Here is a 20719-nt window from a genome sequence, read left to right as displayed (position 1 = left end):
GGCAAGGCAGGGCAGGGCAAGGCAAGGCAGGGCAGGGCAAGGCAGGGCAAGGCAAGGCAGGGCAATGCAAGGTAGGGAAGGGCAGGGCAAGGCAAGGAAGGGCAGGGCAGGGCAGGGCAAAGCAAGGCAGGGCAAGGCAAGGCAGGGCAAGGCAAGGCAAGGCAAGGCAGGGCAGGGCAAGGCAGGGAAGGGCAAGGCAGGGCAGGGAAGGGCAGGGCAGGGCAAGGCAAGGCAAGGTAAGGCACCTACAATGATTGTCTAGTCCAACTGCCCAGACTGAACTTAATCAAGCCCTGTGATTTCAGTTGTCATTAGACACAGACATGTCTCCTTTTATAAACCCCATGTGAAAAGAGCAAAATTAATAAAAATCAACATAGAACTGGACACCTGTGTACATGAAACAAGCTTTCAGAACAATGTTCTTTTATGTATGCTTTTAGTAGTCAGCATGCATACAAAGGAAAATACCCGTCTCACACTTCTGTAGCAGAAGAGGTAGAGTAGTTTAGGTGTTGTGTTAAGACATAAAACCTTGAACTTTATATTTACTACTTTATTAACACTGGGAAAGTAGATTTATGACAGGAACTATGTACTTATTCCACCTAGAAATGTTTACATTTCAGATAGCCTTAGTTTTAGTATTCACATCTCCTTAGAATGAAAGTTTTCAAAGGAGAAATCTAAATACTTCTTTTACTTAAGGTGGTGGGAGAGCTCCCTGGCCAGTGTTTCATAAGTTTTGTCCTTAAAAGAGAGGCAAACTCATGTCAAAGTCTGAAATCTGTCTCAGAGATGTAGATTAAAAATTGTGGTGATTCATAGCTAGTTTTATTACTTAGCATTTTTACTGGTTTAGGCTTTTGCATTAAGTAGTATCTGCTTATTAGGTACGTATCACTGAAATTACTGTTTTTAATACAGCAGACTGCATTATCCTGGCCATCCCGCCCACCAATTACCCTTAGTAATGGACATAACTGGATAATGGGGACATTCTAGAACTTGTTGGAGCATGGTCAAGAGTTATACATAGTTTAACTCTGGGTAAAGCCACTCAAATGAATTTATTCTTATGTTTCCCAGTATTTCTAATTCCACTAGTTGTAACCTGTTTATGCATACTGCCCATCTGTGTAGATTACCATTTACCACCATTGTTCTGGTGCAGATTTTGCTCTCCCTTAATGTACTATATACAATGCCAGCTCAGGTCTTTGTACCATTGACAAAAGATAACCTGTTGATGGGCAGCTGAAAATTAATAGTACATATTAACATCGAAATGGATATGTTTTAACTAAAATGCAGGTCAAACTTTGCTAGTTGACTTGGAGTATTCTTCGCAGGTATGGGAAAAATTATGGATTGGGAAGAAATTAGAAGGGTTGGAAGAATAATTGTTAGAAGTAGCAAGGAGAAGAATGAAAGGGGAGGTGGAAGGACTGGAATGGAGGGGAGTTTTAACTCCAATCATTCTGCAAAATCTTCATTCGAAACTAGAAGGAAGTGGGTTCTTCCCTGGCAGTGTAGCTGTATATTTACATTTGCACCTCTCCCTGTGTGTGCTTTATGTCCTATCAGAAGGAAGTTAAACTTTTCACAACATTAAAATATAGTGGAGTCTGTCTTGATCAAAAGTTAACTGATCAGTTATCCCATTCTCTTTAACATTATACTTTTAATACAGTGGTATTCATTTCTGTCTGAAATGCTACATATGGTCATGGTTAATTGCTGCTGTTTTCAATCCTTGTCACAACATTGTCATTAGTAGGTGAAGTAGTTCTGCAGCCTTGTTTGGAAGACAAGCAATTGTAAGAAATAAAAGGAGTAGGGATAAGAGAAAGAATTTTATTGTTTATACTCTTACATTTTTGTTTCATTTACATTTTTAACTGGTTCCCACTTGCTTGAGCTGTTTGGAGCCCATCTGAATTATGTTTTTCAGAGTAATTTTATCTTGTTATTAAAAACAATCCTTTCATCTTTTTCACAGTTAATGAAGGAAGAAAATGCTATTCTGCAGTTTTTAATCACTTGCCCAATGTCTCTGCTTCATTCCTTGCATCAAGGAAGTTTCTGTCTATTGTGTAAAACCAGTGGAGTTAGGTGGCAGCTTTTCATTGGCATGCTTTTTCAGGAAAATTTAAATGTTGCTGAAAATGTTACTTCCATTAGGAAGATGAGGGTTCCCTAGCTGCCTATCTGGAGGTTCCTTGGCAACATGACATTTTGCTTGTAGAGAGAAGAGCTTTGTGTAAAGATAGCTGGCAGGCTGAAAGATCCACTTTTAATTATCCTAAATTTTTGTTTGCATATCTCTTCCTAAGATAGTCATATTCTTTTAGCTTTTGCATGAACCTGGAGAGTATGCCTCTGTGTGTATATGTATAAATTCATGGATGTTTTCTGTAGACGTGGATTTTTATTCTCTAGAAAGCTTCCCGTGCAAGTGGCTTTAACAACCATTCATTTCCCTTCCTGCTCTGAGGATATGTTTTAGAACTAACTACTTCAGGAAAGGACCTGTTGTTAAGTAGGTGTTCTGTGCTTCTGTTGTGTTCAGAACATGTAAAAGATGCCTCTAGGAGGACAAAAAAAGTAAAAGCAAAACTACCCCAAATAGTAGCTTGGATTGTTTCTCAGTGTAATTTAATTTTAATTCAGGGAACAGTGATTGAAATAATTAATTATATTATCTTCAAGATAATGTTTTTTATTCCTTCCTACTGATTTAATGAGTTTCAGGTTAATGAGAAGTAATGGCAATTACACAAGTCTCAAATTCTTGAACTGAAGTTCAGACTTTTTGAATAGCCAATCAAGTTCTCTAAGATTGGTAGACACAAGTTCTTGCTTGCTTTCCAGTTCAGATTTATGCTTCCAAAGACCTCTTTTATGCTTGATGTCCAGATTCTTTCTTTCTACATAAAGGGAAGATTACATTTTCCTACAATAATTAATATCTGACACAGGCTATCTGCACTTATTATCATCATGGAATCAAGAGAGCTAACAGCTGCATCTGGATAGTATACCAGGCTGGCCTCTTCACCGAAAGACAGTCACTTAGCAAGCTATTTAAGAACAGACAGAAAAAATATATATATGAAGCTTTCACACATGCACACTTAACAGTGACCTTTAGGTGGTAGTTCCAGACAGTAGTGGTAGTTAGAAGCCCATTCAGACTGGACTTCTGTGGTTCAGTGGCCTGCAAAGTTACTGAGAGTCTCAAATACAGTGGTAGTTTTAACATCTGGGCAACAGTCCTGACAGAGATTGATCTGAGATCCAGGAGCAAGTCTGAACACAAGGCTGCATATCAGGCTGTGAAAATGAGAGGCTTTCATTCTCTATGATCTGCATCTGAACTGGGCCATTGAACTGAGGAATGCTTCAAAGTCTGTTCCTTAACACTCATCTGCCTCTGTCTTCTGGTTTGCAATCGGAAAGGCCTCCATTACTCTGGTAGCCCATACTTGATTTTTTTTTTTTCTCCAGGCAAAGAATTATGATCTAGGGGAGAAGCAGAAGAGTGATAGCATGCTCTGCTTTTGCTCTGACCACTATCACATTGTTTGTCCAAGTGTGGTCCTAGAACAAGGCAGTGTCACTGAACACCGTGTCATCTTGCATGCAAAAATTGCAAATTCAAAGATCAGAATAATATTCCAGCTACAGTATAGATAATTTCATAATTCCTGTGCATTATCAGTTGGATGTGGATTCCTTCAGTTTCTTTCTGTCCAAGTTGTCAGTGACTGTATCTTCTGGCTGGATTTTTTCTGATTATTTTATAAAGTACTTCATAATGTAAATTAAGGGAAATTAAAGGAAGAGATGACCTAATTTATTAACATCATAATGACTATTCTATTATAGTTCATTGTTAAGCTTATCGCTTTGCATTCTCTCCTTCCTCTCTTTTATTCCAGTCCCCTCTGCTGTCCCTATGATGCATCAGGTGAGTCGTACTACTAATTGCATCACACTGTCATGGCCTCAGCCAGACCAGCCCAATGGCATCATCCTGGATTACCAGCTACGCTACTTTGACAAGGTAAGCAGAAAGTGATGCAGTGCTGATTGTTATATAGCTGTTACGCAAAAGAGAACAGGGAAATCTTCTGTCTGGGAGGTAACACCCCTGGATCAGGATTGATAAAGTGGGGAAAAATGCTTCAACTGTGAGAGAAGAACAATCTGTAGCAAAAACAGATGTTCATAATATACACTTCATCTGACATCAGTCTATCCCAACTTGGAACCATCTAGGGACAATGCAAATAAAAAAAAGAGAAGATGCTTGTAACTAAGCTGAAAAACCATGGCTAACAATCATAAGTTTAGCATCAGCTGACACAGATAACAGTGAAAAGAGCTGAAGTTTCCAAATGTGTATATTGGAATTGGACTCACTGCAACATTCTGTCATGTGTTTGTGGAGGAAAGTCCTGTGTCCCCATTTATGCCTGAAGAGATGCCTCTAAGAAATTCTGGGAGAAAGAATACACTCTTTCATTACTAAGTGACAGATATCAGTTACCTGCTGCTATGTGCTGGAATTACAAGTTGCCAAATACAAAGTTGTTCTACATTCACATCTTTCATTACTCCTAATCCAGCTGATTTGAGAGGAAGAGGTATGCAGGGCTGTTCAGACAAGCTCCCATTCTATATTCTTGATTTTTCACATAAATATGTTTTCAATATTGTCCAGAGGCACTGTTTTTCTAGCAGTAAAATGGCTGCTATTTGTAATAACATGTCTGGCAGCTTCCTGCTTGTAGTGTTGTATGTGTTCTTATTCTGGATTCTCCTAGGTGAATATATGAGTTTAGAGCTTGTAGAAAGCAAATTTTCCGGACAGTACAGGGCTTATTTATGGATATGATTAGCAAGGAACCACAGGACAGTGTAGTTTTGTCATTCACTCCTGTTTAGATCAGGACTGAGGGGTTTTGCCAGAACTTTATGGGAAGCCCAGGCCTAAGAGAATGAAAAGCAGCAGTGAGGAGCAACAAGCAGTATGTAAAAAAGTCAGGTCTGGAATAGCAGTTGTTCTTGGGACTCTCTGTAACAGATTCAAATAATATCGAGCCAACATGAAAACTAACATTCTTTGATGAGGAGAATAAGCAGTGTGGGCAGAGTCTCACATTCCTTTTGGTCACTGACGTTTGCAGGCAGAAGATGAGGATAATTCATTCACCTTGACTAGTGAAACCAACATGGCCACCATATCAAATCTGAGCCCAGGCAAGATCTATGCCTTCCAAGTACGAGCTAGAACAGCAGTGGGCAATGGCCCATACAGTGGAAAGATGTATTTCCAGACTTCAGTGGGAGGTAAGTGCTACTATTTTGTACTCAGATCTGCACATGACCATTTCATTTGTGTGTGTCCCTCAGTATATTAGTTTATCCTCTGGAGAACTGCTACCAAACACTCCTACTCAACTTGTATTTCTGTATATCATAATTTGCAGATACAGATTTGTTCACTCAAAGAAGCTTTATGCTGTCAGAGCATATTGTTTACACTACCACCATATTCCCCAGTCCTACTCCTTGTTGCCTCTGACCAGCAGGAGCAGTGTGTCAGCAGAACTCTCTTTAGGAGGGTGTTACAGTACATAGCACTATACACTGCTGTAGTTTGGTCTCCAGCTGTCCCAGGATGTCTTACAGCTGAATGCTCTGTGAAAGCCTTAAAGACAGGTGGGACACAGGACATATACTCAGAAGCTTGCCTTCCAGCAGTATCACAATCTATTCGTGCAGAGAGCAACATACTACCTTGTGATACAGTTTAGTTTGGATCAAAGGTACTCATGGATGTCATCTGCAAGCTAAATTAATGAGGGACAATGGGATCAAAGCCCAGGTGTAGAGCTAGCCTATACTTAAATGACTAGTCAGGTGGCCGAAGTTTCTTTTCCAACCTGAATGATTCTGTGATTCTGTGTCAGTGGACCAAGGGAAAGAAAAGTGGATTCAAAGGGAGCACTGGTTTTCAAAAGTAGGAAGGAAGGCACTGGAGAAGCACATTGATTGAAGGGGTAAAGGAATAACCAAGTCAAGCATTCATTGAATTGACAGCACTAGCCTGGGAAGCAAAGGACTGGTAGGGATGGAGTTATGGGTGAGACCTAGTTGAGTAGAAAGGAAACTCTAACAGTTCCTGTCCTCTGCATTTGTGTGTGTGTATGCATGTGTCTTCCTTGCTAGGGGAGCGCTCGGAGATGGTGCAGGACCGACTGCCGCTTATCGTGGGCTCAGCGCTCGGTGGTCTAGCCTTCTTGGTAATTGCTGCCATTGCCATCCTTGCCATCATCTTCAAGAGGTGAATTCTTTGACCTGCTCATGTGCACTGCAGGCAGTGGAAGTTTCTTACCCCCGCTACATAACACCATCCCAAGGGAAACAGCCTGATCTACATTCATCCAGATGTCCTTAATATGCCGTTTTCTAATTAAGGAAAGATCCTACCCCATTACTCCTATCTGAGGAGCCTCTGTTTTGGTAAACCACTCATGTACTTAGCTCATATTTGGCTAGTTAGCAATATGAACACAAGGGAAGAATTTTAAGGCTAGTATTCAAAAAGTATTTAAATACATCCCTGTGAAGAAGGGACTGTAAATTAGGCAAGCAAGTGGAGAATGAAACGATGTATTGAAGAAGGACCAGTGGAGTATTTATATCCACTTATTTAGAAGGTGCTAAATACTCTTTAACCAAGGACCAAGATCCAATAGCTCGTTTGCTGAAGAATAAAATCTGTACCACCCTAACAGTTCCATGGAACACTAACTCATAAAATACAAGTTAAAGAAAGCAAAATACCACTTTCCATTTTGGAAAGAAGAAAGGGCATATAAGTCAATGGAGAGATAATACGTTATGGCAAAAAAGGACAGAAATTTTAAAGACAGAGAAAAAGAAGTAGAGGTACAAAAGTAACAGCAGGGTTTTTTTTTATTTGAAGTAAAGAAACAGTCATTACTCACTCCTTGAATTTACTGAAGTTTGAACTTAATCCCCTAGATTGTGAGTAATGGATTTCTATATCTATGTTCCTCTCTGCCTCTGCACAAGAGGGACTTCTTTGCTTTTTCTGCTGACCTAGAAAAATGTATGAACTACTTAACTTTAGAAGGTGACATCTAGTTGTAGTTAATTCTTTTTTGTTCTTTTCCCTTTTCTATATTTGTTTTCTCCTTCTGTGTATATTCTCTTTTAATATTTTTTTTTTCTGGAAAGAAAAGAATTATCAAGTACTGTTATGTTTGCATTATTGCCTCCTTTTGCAGCTTTGAACTGTAAAAAATATAATTTCTTGTTACAGTTGGAAATGTGATATTATGTGCATAACTCAATAAAGCATATAGTTTTTGAAAAAAAATAAACCTAACCCAGAATAAATTCATCTTACCAAAACTGTTTTGGGGAAAGACATCAATAGGTTTCTGTAAATGTATCTACATAAAAGGAAATATCGTTAAAAAGATTCATTTATACTTGAAGGATCATGTGCAATTAATAGACAGTTTTTCAGAAAAAGTGGAGATACCAAATTTCTGTTTTAAATTTGGGTTTGATAAGAAAAGTAAGTTTGAAGATGTAGGGTATGAGGAACACCACATGAAATGAGTAGTTCTTTAAAAGGTTGAATCAGATTCTATAATTATAACTTGGTTTTGCTGATAGACATTTTCCAGGCAATATACAGTGTGAAACACCTATTTTAGCTAATTTGGGTTTTTTTCATGATGGAAGAGCATTAGTATGTCAGATAACCTATTAAAAAAAAAAAACAAAAAAACCCATGAATGTAGACCTGACTTTCATATGCAAGAGCAGAGTTAGAGCTCTTAGGTATAGGCCTCCAGTAAAGCCACTTTCTTTCCACCACAGAACAGATTTTGAAGATAGAACTGTCTGTGGTTTTGCAATCTTAGCAGAATTTAAAGAAGTAAGCCTTACAAGTAATACACAAAGTTACCTGTTAGAATGACAGAATTAGTTATGTTAGTAAAGTAACATAGTGATTCATGATACTCTGTCTTCAGATGCTAACTGAATCAGCTGCTAGAAGGTCTTGTGCTGAAACAGCAAAGCATGAGTTGACACAAATCCATGCACATAGCAGGGATACTACAGGATACCACAGAGTTTGATTTGCAATCTAGTCTAATTAATATGATTTAGAAAAGAATGAATTGTACATTTCTGGGGAAAAAAAAATAACACTGTTGTTAACAAATGAAGTAACTTGAAAATGGAAAAATGTTTAGAGCAAACCAAAAATAGTATGAAACTTCTAAAAATAAAGGTCATGTGGGAAAAAAAAATGCTTGAATCACACATGTTTAAGAGGAGAATGAATTCTGAGAAATGCCTATGCTGAGAAGGACCTGTTTACTGGAAATTAGATGCATTTATGTAATAAATATTACAGTAATAAAGTCCATACCTGTTTTGGTCTGCACATTCAAAAATCACATCGTGGAACAGATTTCTGTCCTTCTGAGTCTGTGTGATTGGTTTTGGGTACCGTACTTATGAAATGAATAGTCAAAGTAAATGCTGTTAAGAGACCAGGAGGGAAAGTAAAGATGATTTAATCTTTGGTGGAAATTTATACAAATTAAGCATTAGAGTAAATGGCTTTTAGAATGTTTTTGAAGAACTTAAAAGGCCTCACAGGAGATGGCTTAGATTAGAAATTAAAAGAATAATTTGTCATAATTAAATGAAATTAAAATGCAAATTTATCCTCAATAGCAAGAAAACGTCCAAGGCGGTAATGTTAAACTATTACTTTTTTTTTTCAGGATAAGGCTGGAGGCTCTATCATTTATTGTATCTAAAGTGGGGATTCAAACAGTGGTGTGAAAACTACCACCTAAAAAACAAGCTTGCACTGGTTGCCAAGAGATCGACAGGATCTTAATGCCCATCTTCTGTGCCTAAATTCAAGGATTCTCTGAGTCTTGCATTGAAAAAGCGTACCCCAACATCCTATGAGAGACTCGTGTGTGTTTTAACTTTTCTTTCCTTTATATCCTGCAGTAAAAGGCGAGAGACTCCATATACAGACCGCCTGCAGCAGTATATCAGTTCACGAGGTAAGAGTTCTTAAGCAACAGATGGCAAGGGCCTGTCACTTTTCAGGACTCATTAACACAGGTGTGTTAATGAATTTGATTCTGGTGATGTTTTGGGCTGTCTCCTCCACTGCAGGACTTGGAGTGAAGTATTACATTGATCCTTCAACCTATGAAGATCCCAATGAAGCTATTCGAGAATTTGCCAAGGAGATTGATGTGTCTTTCATCAAGATTGAGGAGGTCATTGGATCAAGTAGTATGAGAATCTGCAGTTTTTGAAGTGCCTTCTTGTTCATGTTGAAACCTGTCACACTACTGGCCTGAAGTGGACCCAGCCATGGTATACCAAGTGTCTCAGGATAGCTAACCTTAATTTTTACCAAAATTCATCTTAACCTGCCTACCCTTAGATGCTGGCTCCGAACCAACTGTAAAACACCCTTTGAAGACTCAGAGCTCCGTATTTGAGCCCTGAAGATGTAGTTTCCAGCTTTCACCAACTTACCTTAATCCAAACATTAACCCTATTTCCAAGCAGTGCCTGAAGTCTTCCACAGTAGTATGTCTTAGTGCACCTGACTAAAATTCTTTGCTGCGTTTCCTTACTTGAGATGTGTTTCTTCCCTCCCTGACAGGAGAGTTTGGCGAGGTGTGCTTTGGGCGCCTAAAACATCCAGGGAAGCATGAATACATAGTAGCAATTAAGACCCTGAAGTCAGGTTACACAGATGAACAGTGGCAGGAGTTCCTGAGTGAGGCCAGCATCATGGGGCAATTTGAGCATCCCAATGTCATCCATCTGGAGGGTGTGGTCACCAAGAGCCGACCAGTCATGATTGTCACAGAGTTCATGGAGAATGGATCACTGGATTCCTTCCTCAGGGTACCACAACCAGAGTCTCCCACAACCATCTTGCTGTGTGCCAGTCTCAGATCTGATAATTTTGCCTGTCCTTCCTCTTCACTCCTGTCTCTATAAGTCCTCAGTTGCCCTCTTCAGGTGCAATTGAAATAATAGCAAATTACCAGAGTAAGTGGATTTGGGCCAACATGGTGAAAATATTCCAAAAGCTCACCCATCATATAAAATGTCTTAATTATTTTAGACTTCTCCAGCTTAAATAATTAATGGTAAACAGTCCTAAATTATTTGTTTATCTTTGTACACAGCCTTCCAGTTACTTATGTGCATGCTCCAAAGTTTGCCTTTCTAATAATGTTTTTCGGACTTCATTCCACTGAATGTTTTCAAGTTTCAACATTGTAATGAAGTAATGAAACTTGTAGTTATTTTAGGACTCAGAGTTTCCAGTGTTTTTTCTAGTGATGAAACTTAAATACAGGTATTTTTGTATGCAGACGCTTGTGGTTTGTTTTTTTTTTTTTTACTGATTCATATGCTAATTCAACCACAAATGCTTTGGCAGGTACATTCTGAGTACCACATGAACCCATTGTGTAGAATTGCATAGAACCCATTGTAAAGATATTAAAACAGTAAGAGCAGGTTTGATTGCTCCCATTCATTTAGCCATTTTAATAGTTAATGTGACTAGGCATGGGATGCTAAAGGAGGATATGGCCACAGGATGAGATTTGTCTTCAGAAAAAGATCACTAGTGTCTGACTTGATTTGAGATTGCTTTAAGCCCACCCTTCTTTCTTATTTGCTATCCCTGAACCTTCAGATTTTGGCTGAAGTTAAGAAGTATATTCTCTAACTTCATAATCCACCTTGTTACCTTGCTCTTTGTTAGTCTTCTCTGTTGGCTTCATGTTTTGTGGTTATAAAAACCTGTTTGCCTCCTCACTTGCAGCAGAAGGAGGGACAGTTCAGTGTGTTACAGCTGGTGGGAATGCTACTGGGGATTGCAGCTGGCATGCACTACCTTTCAGACATGAACTATGTGCATCGTGACCTGGCAGCACGTAACATCTTAGTCAACAGTAACCTTGTGTGCAAGGTGTCAGACTTCGGTTTGTCCCGCTTTCTGGAGGATGATGCTTCAAATCCCACCTATACTGGAGCTCTGGTGAGTTACTGCTATGGAGTGAGTTACTGCAGTGCTTCCAATTATAATCTTTCCCTGTGTTCCTTCTTTATTTGGTGTACCCTTTTTATTCCATTTTGAGACTAGGGAGAGCAGTGGGGTAGAGCCTTCTGTCTTGTGGACATCTGTTCCAAACCAGTAAAAAACAAAAATAACTGAGTATCTGATCCACTCAGCTCTGTGATATGGAGTCTCAGTGATGTTCTTTGTAGAATGATGGTGAATAGGACAAACCTCATAACCTGAAGTAGGTGTTATCTTTCCCCTTTCATTAGCTTCTTACAGGAAGTATATGGACTGAAGGACTGTACTACCACCCTTTTAGGAAAGATTTATTTTTTTCCTACAGAAAATATAACTGGAATAAGTATATTTATGGGTTTTCAACCAAGCATTGAATGAACTTATTGCCTGTATGAAATTCTGACACCTGTTGTACATACTATAGAAGTGGTGGGAGAACAAGAATTCAGTCACTGAAAAATGAAACAGGTTTTAGATTAGTGTGTTTTGAAGAACCAGCACCAGAATGATATTTTGTCTGGCAGGCCAAGCCTGCAGTCAAAGAGTTCAAGATCCAAAGAGGAAGGAGTTAATACTAGTTACTCAGTATATTTGCCCTTGGTGTTGCAGGTTGGAATTGTTTAAATGTCTTTACATTTTCAAATTATTGTGACTTTCAGGAGGATTTTACTATCTGCCACCTCTCAAATGCTGCAGAGAAGAGCTATAAAAGTTAAAATACATAATGGGATTTGCAGCAACAAGGAGGCATGGTTCTGTTTCTTCATCTATATTTGTCAGTAGAACAAGGTGGAAACCTTGAAGATGGTTTGCATTTAAACCAACAATGTCTACAAGACAGCATCAATTGAACTGGCACTCCATGCTCAGAGTTGTGTCATGCTACTGGCAACTGTTCAGTGATGTCATTTTCACAAACAGTCCTTATCTGTTAACATTCTTGTTGTTCTCTGTCTGCTTTCTAGGGCTGCAAAATCCCCATCCGTTGGACTGCCCCTGAAGCTGTCCAGTATCGCAAGTTCACATCCTCCAGTGATGTCTGGAGCTATGGCATTGTCATGTGGGAGGTCATGTCCTATGGTGAGAGGCCTTACTGGGACATGTCTAATCAGGATGTAAGTTTTAGAAGTGGTTAGAATGTACATCTGCCTCTGTCCTGTATCAGTTCAAGTGGAAGAAAGTCATACATCACGAACTGATTGAAGCTTGTTTGTCTTTTATTTTCCCAGCTGGAATAAAGCTTTGTTCTTCTTTTCCTGCAGGTAATTAATGTCATTGACCAGGACTATCGCCTGCCACCACCCCCGGACTGCCCAACTGTTTTGCACTTGCTGATGCTGGACTGTTGGCAGAAGGAGCAGGTCCAGAGACCCAAATTTGAGCAAATAGTCAGTGCCCTAGATAAAATGATCCGCAAGCCATCTGCCCTCAAAGCCACTGGCACTGGAAACAGCAGGTGAGATGAGAATTTAGTGCAAAATAATAGGGTTTGTCTCTTAGTAAGCGTCATGAGGAAAAGAAATCAGTAAATCAGACTATATAATATTTTTTTCAACCCTCTCATCGGAGACTGGGAATAAATAGGAAGGAAAAAAATGAGGGAGAGCATTGGAAAAACTGTATATCCTGATTCACTTAATGGGTGACGAGGTGTTGTGACTGCTGAATGTGAGGATGAATGAGTGAGGGATATTAAAGAATGAAGTGAGGAACACACCTGAGTGCAGCTACACAACATACTTTGTGATTGCACAATACTGTGTGAACACAAGAGGTGATGAGGAGACCTTAGCTTATGGAGGGAAGGAAATCCATAGCTAAGACTAATTAGCACTGCAAGGCATCCCGTATTTTCCCAACTGCATTTTGCAGCCTGATGGAACCAGAGGTCAGCAAAGGAAAGGTCTCTAGGGGCGTAAGTGGCACCAAGATTAGATGGCTCTTGGGCTTATGACTGAATTACATCCTGCTGTCCTGAAGGGTTTTCACTGTGGTTATAAACCTTGTCTCAGTGAAATATACTTAACAGCTGGGGGAGGGGAAAGTGCCTGGTCATGCCCAGTTTACTAAAAACAACACATGAAGAGAGTTACAGATTTGAGAGATTCAGATGACAGGGAAAATAGCAAATGCCATGTATAAACAGTAATTTATTTGGCCTGTGCTCTTATCTGATGGGTGTTGGAGCTGAAACAACACACTCTTCAACTCATAGGTTACTTTGTCATCCAAGGAGTGCATCTAGGAGAGGGAGAGCTAGTTACAAAGGTAAAAAGGTATAAGGTCTCATCTCTGCCTCAAAAACTTCCTCACTGCAACTCTTTGCCCAGCTAATCTAGATCTAGACCCAGAAACTGTGGAAAGATCTGAGGCAACAGGAAGAGAATGTGCCTTAAAGAGAACAAAATGGGAAGGAAGGATCAATTTCTTGGGTTGGGGTGGTTGTTTTCAGGCATAAAAGGGAACACAGGTAATCTAGAAACAGGGCATCAAGGTGGCACTTTAATAATCAGGGCATGAAGAACAGATATCATTGTTCTCCATTCTGTGCTCTTCAGAGGTTGCATTCTTTCCCTCATAAGGTAGTAGTGTGGTCAGCTGATGTTGATAACTTAGGTTTTTAGAACCTGCCTCTTTTGCAGACCATCTCAGCCTCTCCTGAGGAACTGTCCTCCAGATTTCCCTTCACTCAGCAACGCCCATGAGTGGTTGGATGCCATCAAGATGAGTCGTTACAAGGAGAATTTTGACCAGGCTGGTCTGATTACATTTGATGTGATATCACGCATGACTCTGGAGTAAGTAGAAGGGCAGAGATCAGAAGATACCAGACAATGAGTTTTCCATGCAGAAAGTGAAGGCAGTCTGGAAAGTATTTAGTAAGGACTCTATGGAGAATACCTACACATGGAAAAGGAGAGGGAAGCCAGAGCAAAGTAACTACTGTTTCTTATCTGAGGGCCTCTGGACACCCTCAATACCACTATAGATTTGTAGTCTGTTTCTATAAGCACTAATATTGATCCTGTGTACAATATAAAACATTGTCAGTGTTGCAGAGTGTTACATCAGAATGTTCATGACAGCTGCCATATGTAATAAACACTTTTAAGGAGATGTGTAGAATCACCATAACATATACTGGATTGTAGTGTTATAAGACAGGAGTCAGAAAAGGAACATTCTTAGAATCATAGAATGGTTTGGATTGGAAGGGACCTTTTAAGACTATCTAGTTCAACCCCCCCTTCCATGAGCAGGGACATCTTTCAGTAAATCAGGTTGCTCAAAGCCCTGTCTGACCTGACTTTGAATGCTTCCAGGGATGGGGCATCCACAACTTCTCCTGGCAACCTGTTCCTGCATCTCACCACCCTTCCTTATGTCCAGTCTAAACCTCTTTTAGTTTAGTCCCTTGTCCTGTCACTACGGGCCCTGGTAAAAAGTCACTCTCCATCTTTCTTGTAAGACCCTTTTTATATTGAAAAGGCTGCAAGTAGATCTTTTCCAGAGCCTTCTCTTCTCCAGGCTGAACAACAACATGCCTTTCTTCACAGGAGAGGTGTTCCAGCCCACTCATCATTTTCATGGCCCACTTCCACTGCTTCTTTTTGTGTTATAACCTACTAAGTTCTGATGACACTCCTTTCAGCCATGCACATTTACCAAGCAAAAGTATATGGTTTGTCAACTGTTTCTCAAAGATACACATGCACATATATCCATACACATCATTTTGGATCTACAGGGAAATGGACTGGGACTGCTCAGAATAGGTCCATTTTAATACCTTCCACATCCTCTATTCTCTTACAGAGATATCCAGCGTATTGGCATCACCCTCACTGGTCACCAGAAAAAGATACTAAACAGCACCCAGCTCATGCAAGTCCATTTGAATCAGCTTGAACCAGTTGAAGTGTGATGTTTACACCATCCTTATTCCACTAGTCTCAAACTCTGGAAAAGTTCGGGGAGAATTTGAGGGAATTTTCACTGTAAGAAAAAGAGGTGTCAGTACGCTACCTGAAGATTTAATGCACCCAAAGAATGCACGCAACATGTCCTGTTCCGTGAACAAAAAATGAAGTCTTGCCATGATTTGAAAGCAGAGCTGAATAACTGGTGGCTTGTAAATGTGGATGACATCATACATTGGGAATGGGTTGGGGAAGGGAAAGTTACTATAACATCGGGAGGAGATGGAATAATAGCTTGGACAGATCACAAGCACCTGTTACTTCTTCTCTGCCAATGAAAAGTATCAGACGACTTTACAAAGCTATCAGCAGGCTTTATCTGTGGCTGGGAGCCCAGCAAAGCTGCAAAGACGTAATGAAGGCAACAAAAAATAACCATTTTTTTCCAAAGGTGTGAGAGATTATTACTCAGATTGAGATGAGTCTCAGGCTGTCACATCAGGCATCAAGCTACCAGCTTGGTCTGGAACTCAAGTTCCACTTAGTGCACAATATGTGGCAAGCAATAAGACATGTCACCTGGTAAAGAGGCTGAGAGTAAAGGGCTCAAAATTCTGTGCTATTTCATGTGCAGTTCTTGGGTCTGCTCCATGATCTAGGAGGGAAACTTACTAACGCTTTGTGCTGATTCAAGGAAGAGCAAGTTCTTGGTGCTACACAACTCTATGGGACTGCAGCAGAATGGAACAATAAGGATTCCTAGAATCCATCATGCTGGATCTGCAAGTGGAGAGAGAAACAAGGCATCAGTTGTGATATTCTGAAATCCTGAGCACCCAGAATTTGGGTTTTTGTCTCTTCTGGCCCCCTTACAGGTATTGAAGAATGTGAAAAAAATCTGAAGCCCTCTGCTGCTGAAAAATACTTGTTCTTTTCTCACCCTAACCAGCTACATCAGTGGGCACAGTTCATTAAATAAATGCAGACATGCAGTAGTCAACTCCAAATAGTCAATTGGAATGTAGAAGATAAAAATAATTCAAAAAGTTCATGTCAACTTTTTCAAAAAGTTCATGTCATGTCAGTGATCAGGGAAGTGTATCAGTCCTATGAGTCAATTCAGTCCTTAAAAGACAAATAACAATGGCCTTGGGCTCAACTGTGTTGTCAAGTAGAGGTGCATGAGAATGACCAGAATTACAAAGTTTATGTCTCCTTTGAGACAGACAAGTATCTGCTTAAAGAAAGATCTGCTTTGAGGAGGAGCAGAGCTTCAGAACTGTGTCTATCTTTATGCAAGATTATGAAAACTTGAAGCTGAGTTCAAGAGGAAAACTCATAAACTATATGCTTGTCCACCTCACCAACATATAGGAAGGAAAATTGAAATGGCCTTGTTAAGCAAGACCCCAATGAGGACATTACATAAAAAGACACCTTCTCTGGGTCTAGAGAGGAAATAACCATAGCTGTTCCGATCTGTGCCCATCTGCTGGCTCACTGTGAACTAGTCATGAACTTACTGTATTTCTTCAGCTGTCAAGGTTAGAATATCACAACTTCTACAGATACTACTCCTGTATGTATTTAAGGATTCCCCCAGTCAACCCAGCAACTGAAGACTGAGAAGCCATATTTAATAGTTATTGAAGAGTCCCATAATATCCTAGGAGGTGCTCCAGAACAGTTGCACTAGAACAGCCAACGGAGTTCAGACTCTGTATAACACCATTAGAGCAACATTATTGGGTTTTTTTAGTTGAGGGAGAATAGCAGCACATTCTTTCAAGATATAAAGTCAATACAAAATGCAAGAAAACAAGAATAAAACATTCACGGCAGTACAAAGAGGGTGTGAGGATTAAACAAAAAGCCTCATCAGACTAGAGTGAGTCCAACCCTAGAAAATTTGAGTCTGTTGCTTTTTAAGAGGGTTCTATAAACTTACAATTCTCATAAATGCAGTTACATGTATGCTGACTGACTGTCATCTCCACCTACAGTATCTCAGACTGAACAAATACTGGCCTCTTCAGAAAGCGTATTGAGCACAAGATGTTGAGGGGAATCTGTGTGAACTCTAGCACATTCCATATGTATTCACCAAAGGACAACAGTGCATGTATGTGCACTTGTATATGAGTGTGTTCTCAAAGTTCTGTGGGCCATTTGGGGAAACACAGCAGGTTATGTTTTCCATGCCTTGGGTGGTCAAGATTAGTGGAGAAATTTGTGATCTAGTTCAAATCCTACGGCCTCTTTTCAGCCTCATGGAAACTTATATGCAGAAAATATGTTTTCTCTCTCTCCGTGCAATGGGAGACAAAATGGGAGCCTTGTCTGAATCCCATACCAATGACAATGAGCTTTAATAGCTCCTTAGTGAAATGAACTGCTTGGTCATAGTTCAAGCAGTAGGACATTTACCTTTGCATATGAAGTCTATGACAAAGTTGTTGATCGCTGTACCAAGGCAGGCAAGTAGTGATTGGACATCATAGATCTCTTCTTCCTCCTGTTCTAAGTCAAGGTTGAAATGTCCCTATGGTAGTTCCAAGGGGTCAGGAGTCAAGATGTAGAACTGCACGGGAGCAGGCTTGGGGTCACAGACAGAGTGCAAAAGGATAATAGTTTTCTGTTAGAAGTCTTTCCATTCTCTTTATTTCCAGGATGTTCCCTATTTTCAGAGTACTTAAACTCTTCCATAATTTGGGATGCAAAGACTCGTGTCACAATGTATCTTGTGTTAATTGTGATCATGTCCGTCCTCAAATCCTCAAGCGTGAATGAAAGGCAGTCATGGCTAAAGCATTAGAAACATCCTGATCCCACTTTTCTCAATCATGTGAAAGCAGAAATCCTACATTCTGTTTCCACAGACATCATCTAGGATGTCCTGCAGTGTATAAGCGCCCTCAACAGCTAGGGATGAGAATCAGGAGGTAAAGGAGTGGGACTCACCTAGGCACCTGATATCTGTCCTTCACCAGAAGAATGAAAAACACTGTAAAAAATCTCACAGAGCCATATTCTTTGCCAGAGAAGCAGTGGGAGTTACGGCCCACATTTACTCCGTATGTTATCTATAGTTTGCAGTGCAAAAATAGACTGAGTAAATTAAATGCATGGGTATCAGTGCATAGACCTTCATGATGGCATTAAGCATTTGTATGAAAATTCAGAAGAGTTCTACCTACAGTTGTAAAGAATATATTGCAAAGAATAATAGCTCTTCTGCTTAAACACCAACTTTCCACTATCTGGAGACAGTAAGAAACTTCATCTTAAGACAAGCTGTTTTGTCACTGCCTTTCTGGTGTGTGTTGCTGGACAGTCTCCCTGACAGACAATTGGGTCTGCACCAGTATGTCAGTTAATGTATTGCGCTGCCAAAGACCGCGTCAGGCAGGCAAGTTCTAACGTATGCTGCTTCAACAGTGAAGAGGAATTCTCAGCCAGGAGCTACATGTCTGTGCACCCCTTGCCTCACTACGCCATGGCATGTTTATGTCAAAAGCAGGCCCTGCTCACCCAGAGTATTCAAAGACAGGCAATTAAGCTAAGATTTTTGCATCCGTGCCTGAAAGAATGTTGAGGAAAGCCTCCCTGACAGTATGATTTATGCAGTAATTTCTGTTTGGCACCAAAGTATCCTCAGTGCATGTGCAGATTATATGGCTTGCAGTTCCTGCTTTTTGTTTTGTTTGTTTTTTAAGATTCAAGGATGTAATCTTAGTGCATACTTTGACAACACTATATTAGGGCTAGCTGAGGGAGAACAAGCTGCTTAATGCTACAGAGGGAGAGCTTAAAGAGGCTGTTTAGTACAAATGTATTCAGCATGGGACTATCTAGAAATAAAGAAGCTGCTGTAGGTTCCTTAGCCCCGGCAATCCACATGTTATTAAGCTGAATGAAACCTCTGGGTGTTGTAGGAAATTATGAGCAACACCAGGGAACTTACTTTTAATAAGCAAACAAAGGTAGAGCTGTCCCTACCCCTGGACCTTCTTTGGTCAGGGATTCCAGCCAGCAAATCTACCTGGGTGCTAGTCTAAGTGAAAGTAACCAGTTTGAATCCATCCTGCCTTTGGCACACTTTCTCAGCAGTCAGCTATACAGCTCTTACAGGTGCAGCTAAGCAATAGATTCGGGTTCAGGACAAACCTGATTCTTTTCCCTGAAACCAGCTGATGGGCAATGCAGTGAGTTGTTCATATGTATTCCATGCTAGCAACTATTCATGAATATCAAGCATCCTAAGAATTGTAGGTCACATCTAAATTTGCATCTGTGGATGTCATTAAAAGACAGCATGGAAGGGCAAACCTCATGTCCTACTAAAAAGCTAGACTAGTGCTTCGTTTTATAAATCTATCTGGAAAAAAGGCACCTCTCAGAATTTACATTTTGTGTGGCATTCAAGTTCATCATGCTCTGTGTATGGAGGTGTTCCACTTCTGTGTTACTGAAAGGGCTGCACGAACTAATGAGAAATCACCGTCTTCGATAGCTTGCCGTTTTGTAATGGACGTGTTCAAAGAGTAATTACTCCCCCTGGTGTTCTGCTACCTAAACCACACAAGAGAAGGCTTAACTGCCCTCAAAATTCCTTGTACCTTACGTATTTTATCTTCCTTTTCTGGGGTGTTGAAAAAACTCTTTTCCTGAAATAGTCTCAGTTGAAACTTGCAGATTCATGAAAACGTAACAAGATTACCTTCTGGTTTCTTCCATGACCTTTGTTCCTTGAATTAACAGAGTAATGTGGTCTTTTAGTCAAATGCTGTAAGAGCAAGTTACGAGTACAGTGGTTTGATATCTTGGAAACTATGCCTCAGCTAATTGATAGAGTTTGGTCTGTTATTTATGTCTCTTATACAAACCCAAGTGTGCGCAGCTAACAGCAATAATACTGTTTGCTTCTGGAAACTAATCCCTTAAATTCAGGCCATACTAAGTAAAGTTGGATTTTTTCTAGTTTACAGCAGTACTAGAAATTATACACGCTGCTACCTAGAACTAGAATTTTATTCATATCTGTGCAACTCGCTCTCTCATTGTATTTTGGTAACTTATACAAACCTACTACTGTCCATGAATTTGTACAGGTGTAGAGCTTGATCATTTATAAACAATTCTGTTGCTGAGAACAGACTGTAGTCCTCTTTGAACTGTATTGACTCTGCGAGTAAACAGGAGATTAAAAATAAGAAAATCAATTTTATTCAGGGAAGTCAGCTAGTTTAGCAGATATGAATGAGAAGGCAGTATCTGAAATAAGCTATTTAAAAATAGATCTATTAATGTTGCTCTGTTAAAAAGGACAGTAATTAGAATATACCCTAATTTCTCTACTATAAGTTGCAAAACTGTTGTTATTTTAACCTGTCATCTCTGCAGACTCACAACAAGAACAAACTAACAACAATAATGATAATAATGATCGTGATAAACAAATGTGGCTTTCCCCAAAGAAGTAAAAATAGCAGTAGTCCAAGTGCCTGTAATTTATATGGAGACACAATGTATTTTTTTGACAGATTAAATATTATTGCAAACTGAAAGATCAGTCTATCAAACCTACCAGTTAAGACAC

The 20719-nt window shown here is 39.8% G+C and overlaps 1 protein-coding gene across 1 annotated transcript in view; it reads left to right on the top strand.

Annotated features, from left to right (window-relative positions):
* LOC113479417 (ephrin type-B receptor 5-like) overlaps positions 1 to 18421 on the top strand; it is a 61000-nt gene extending 42579 nt beyond the window's left edge. The window contains 11 exon segments of the mRNA XM_026847314.1: positions 3945 to 4069; positions 5196 to 5358; positions 6241 to 6355; positions 9088 to 9143; positions 9259 to 9378; positions 9761 to 10008; positions 10943 to 11158; positions 12166 to 12315; positions 12463 to 12656; positions 13843 to 13998; positions 15017 to 18421. Of these exon segments, the coding sequence (XP_026703115.1) occupies positions 3945 to 4069; positions 5196 to 5358; positions 6241 to 6355; positions 9088 to 9143; positions 9259 to 9378; positions 9761 to 10008; positions 10943 to 11158; positions 12166 to 12315; positions 12463 to 12656; positions 13843 to 13998; positions 15017 to 15125 (1652 nt within the window). The 3' untranslated portion in view covers positions 15126 to 18421.
* Positions 18422 to 20719: the final 2298 nt, after the last annotated feature.

This window comes from Athene cunicularia (assembly GCF_003259725.1).
Source record: "Athene cunicularia isolate RWA chromosome 1 unlocalized genomic scaffold, athCun1 chr1_part1, whole genome shotgun sequence".
In the NCBI taxonomy this organism is placed as follows: Eukaryota; Metazoa; Chordata; class Aves; order Strigiformes; family Strigidae; genus Athene; species Athene cunicularia.
The sequence above is the reverse complement of the archived record's forward strand: the minus strand, read 5'-3'. Positions and strand labels throughout refer to the sequence as shown.